Genomic DNA, 4,316 nt, shown 5'->3' with positions numbered 1-4,316 from the left:
CCTAATGTCATTACTTGAATCTGGTTTCACCTCCTGATTGTCTCGCACATACATCTTCGGTATCATTCATTTCATTATCTTTCTTACTTTGAGAAACTTCAAATTCAACCGACATAGATCATATGAGCATCATGAAATCCTGTGTCTATCCCACACCGAAAAGAGGTGGATTCATTAGGTGAAAACAAAACATCCCTAGCTCGCTTAGGTGGAAAACCACTGGCTAGTTCCCTATGTTGGCAACATAGTTCAAAGACTAGGAGATTTAGGGAGACCCATACCCACCTTGGTGGATAGTCTCAACATATGAGAATTACATGAACCTCTTCCTTTCCTAAAAGAGGGAATCACCACTCATACTGGCCTATCGGTGCTACGTTTAAAGTTCCTATTTAGATTTAACTCATACATCAACGAAGCTTGCTTCTAGCATGAAGTATTCATAGCTCATTAGATGATTTATCATCTATTCTTTACGTATTAAGTGTGAATTATCCTTACACTTATATATAGAGTGTGATTGAGAAGTGTCTCTAAATATTCAACACTCTCTTAGTTTAGTACTTTTGGTGACATTATATTGGCGTAGGTACAACTTGTCTCACTTGCACTAGCATCATCTTGTGGTGCCACCTTGTTCTTTCTTAACATCTTTTCATTTCATCTTTACTCACCTTTCATTATTTTCTCATAGTATAACATATATATGCTCACTTGGAATTTACATTGTGGGACATTGATTCTAGGCGTAGATACAACTTGTCTCACTTGTACAAACCTATACTCATCTAACCACTCTTTCTTTTCTTATTCTTGGTTTAGCATAAATATTCTCTCTTAGAAATTTCATTTAGTGACATTGATTTTTAGGCGTAGATGCAACTTGTCTCATTTGCAGTAGCCTATAGTCATGTAGTCACTCTTTCTTTGCTTATTAACTATGAATTCATTGTTAAAACTCTTTTTTGGAGTATGCTTGATTTTAAAATCGACATTATTCTACACTCTCATAGGTGAGTACGGAATTGGTAGGTCTTCATGCATTCGAGGATGCCTGCCATTATTTTTCGAGCTTAGTAATAGGTTTAGGCTAGTGGAGTATATTCCACTAGTATTTCTTTTCTATTTTGTTCAGACTTATGTAATGGCGCCATTTTGTCAAATTGTTACTTATGCTATAAGACTATTTATTTCCAGATTGAACAATGAACTTCTTTATTATGCATTGTATAACCATGAAGTCTATGTACACTTCAAACAAAACAAAAAGTTTCAATTTTCTGCTACAGTTATCGAACGAATGTGATGACGACGTAAGTAGGATCGTCTGTGACCTCTGAGAGGTCAATGATGCCGGTTTTGGCTATGGAATAGACCCCAATCCTGATAAAGAAGACCCCCACGAGTTCATCAATGAAGTCTAATAGATACTCTTGGTTATGGGGTTATCCACTAGTTAGAAGTCCTAGTTAGCCACTTATTAAAAGAGTTTAAGGTTCAACTCAAAGATTTACTAGACAAAGGTTTAGTAGACCTATTATTTATCCATGGGGTGCATCGGTTTTATTTGTGAAGAAGAAGGATGGGTCCTTAAGAATGTGTATTTATTACCGCCAAATCAATAAAGTCACAATCAAGAACAAGTATCCTCTCCCTCGAATTAAGGACTTGTTTGATCAACTCCAAGGGGCAAGCTACTTTTCTAAGATTGACTTGAGTTCGTGGTATCACCAACTTAGGGTGAGAGCTGAGGATATGCCAAAGATGACATTCAAGACTAGATATGGTCATTATGAGTTCTTAGTAATGTCCTCTAGTCTCACTAATGCTCCAGCAGAATTTATGGACCTCATGAATTGGGTTTTGAAATTACCTAGATTCATTTGTCATTGTCTTTATTGATGAAATCTTGGTATATTCGGAAAATAAGGGTGATCACATGAATCATTTAAGGGTGGTATTACAAGTACTTAAAGAACATCCATTGTTTGCCAAGTATAGAAAAAATATGAGTTTTGGTTGAGGTCGGTGACATTTCTTGGTCATATCATCTCTAGTGATGAAGTTTAGGTTGATCCAAGGAAAATGAAAGCGGTGAAAAAATGGCGTAGACCATTGACTCCAACCGACATTTGGAGTTTCTTGGATATAGCGGGTTATTATTGGAGATTTGTGGATAGTTTTTGCATCCATTGCATCTCTCTTGACTACTTTGACCCAAAAGTGTATGAAATTTGAGTGGTTAGAGGCATGTGAGAGAACTTTTTAAATGTTGAAAGATAGGCTCACTTCCGCTCTGTTGTTGACTTTACCGGAGGGTACAAAGGGTTTTGTTATGTATTGTGACACATCCCGAGTGGGTTTAGGGTGTCTTCTTATGAAAAATAGGAAGGTGATAGCCTATGTTTCTAGGAAACTTAAGGTGTATGAGAGAAACTATCCAACTCATGACCTCAACTAGTCATAGTTTGGGTGTGAGGTTGGAAGATTCTCCGAATTGTGGATTCATGGTCCATCATAACTATGAGGCATCATTAGTAGTTGAGGTGAAGTCTAAACAACACCTTGATAAATTATTGATGGAGTTGAAGGAATCGGTCCTTCGCAAGATTAATCAGGCATTCTCTTTGGGGGGGATGGTGTTTTAAGGTACCAAGGAAGATTGTGTGTTACAAAGGTATGTGAGTTGATGAACCGGATCCGTGACGAATCCCATGGGTCCCGCTACTCCATTCATCCGAGTTTGACAAAAATGTATCATGACCTTAGGGAAGTAAATTGGTGGGAAGGTTTGAAGAAGGACATAATGCAGTTTGTTGCTAAGTGTCCAAATTGCCAACAAGTGAAAGCCGAACATCAAAAGCCGGTTGGAATCCAAGTTCCTACTTGGTAGTAGGAAGATATCAATATGGATTTTGTAATGGGTTTACCTCGTACTCAAAAGCAATATGACTCTATATGGGAGGTTGTGGATAGGTTGAGCAAGTCTGCTCACTTTATTCTCGTCAAGTCTACTTATTTGTTAGAACATTATGCTAGGATCTTTAAAGATGAGATTTTGTGTCGCCATGGTATTCCTTTATCCATCATACCAGATCTGGGTGCACAATTCACATCTAGGTTTTTGAGGTCATTCCAAGAAGGGTTGGGTACTGAGGTGAATTTAATTACCGCTTTTCATCCCCAAACGGATGGTCAAGCGGAGCGTACTATTAAACTCTTGTGGATATGCTTAGGTCTTGTATTATTCATTTCAAAGGAAATTGGGATAACATTTTCCTTTTGTGGAGTTTGCTTATCATAATAGTTTCAATTCATCCATGTCCATTGTTCAATCTGAAGCCTTGTATGGTAAGAGATGTAAGTCTCCTATTGGATGGTTTGAAGTGGGTGAGCCTTCGCTTCTTGGTCCCGATTTGATTTATAAGACTTTGGAGAAAGTTCATATCATAAGGAACCGTTTGGAAACGGCCTATAGTCAGGAAAAGTCTTATGCCGATCAAAGGAGAAAGGATTTGGAGTTTGAAGAAGGTGATAAGGTGTATTTGAAAATTTTGCCTATGAAAGGGGTTGTTAGATTTTGCAAGAAAGGGAAGTTGAGTCCTCGTTATCTCGGTCCTTATGAAATCTTTCAAAGGGTTGGTAAGGTGGCCTATGAATTGAAAATTCCTAGTGAATTGGCTTTGGTTAATCTGGTTTTCCATGTTTCCATGCTTAAGAAGTGTATCGGTGATCCTAAGTCTATTCTTCCTATTGAGGATCTTGGTATGAAGGATAACATCTCTTATGAGGAAGTTCCGGTTCAAGTTCTTGATAGGCAAATCAAGAGGTTAAGGAATAAAAAGGTTGCTTCCGTAAGGGTGTTACGGAAAAATAACCTAGTTGAGGGTGTAATATAGGAGGCCGAGGCCGACATGAAGTCCCGTTATCCTCATCTAGTTAATAACTAAGGTTAGTATTTCTTACTAATAATGCAAATAATGACAAAAATTGAAGTTGCTTTGATTATTAGTATTGTTACCGTGAATCAATGTGAAATTATGCATTTGAACTTGATATTTTTCTCTTTTGCTTGATTTGAGTTATATTGTGCATTTTGATATGGTGAGTCTTTATGAAATAACATGTGGCATGATGGTAAGTTAACTTTGACATAATTGACTCATAAATGCGATTTGAGCTCTTGTAGTTATGAGAAAGATATTACTCATAATGTAGTGTTGAGCATTATGTGTGGTAATTGAAGTTTTGAATTTCCTTGTGTAAGAGATATGTTTGATGTTTTTATGTATTACTGTTGGTTGGGCTTTTAGTCT

The 4,316-nt window shown here is 37.2% G+C and overlaps 1 protein-coding gene across 1 annotated transcript; it reads left to right on the top strand.

The window, feature by feature from the left end:
* Positions 1-3,320: 3,320 nt before the first annotated feature.
* On the top strand, positions 3,321-3,899 carry LOC138342044 (uncharacterized). Its single transcript, XM_069294227.1, has one exon. The coding sequence runs from the start codon at positions 3,321-3,323 to the stop codon at positions 3,897-3,899; it is 579 nt and encodes a 192-aa protein (XP_069150328.1).
* The last annotated feature ends 417 nt before the right edge of the window (positions 3,900-4,316 follow it).

Source organism: Solanum lycopersicum, chromosome 2 (assembly GCF_036512215.1).
Source record: "Solanum lycopersicum chromosome 2, SLM_r2.1".
NCBI lineage: Eukaryota > Viridiplantae > Streptophyta > Magnoliopsida > Solanales > Solanaceae > Solanum > Solanum lycopersicum.
This window is presented reverse-complemented; position numbering and strand designations above follow the sequence as displayed.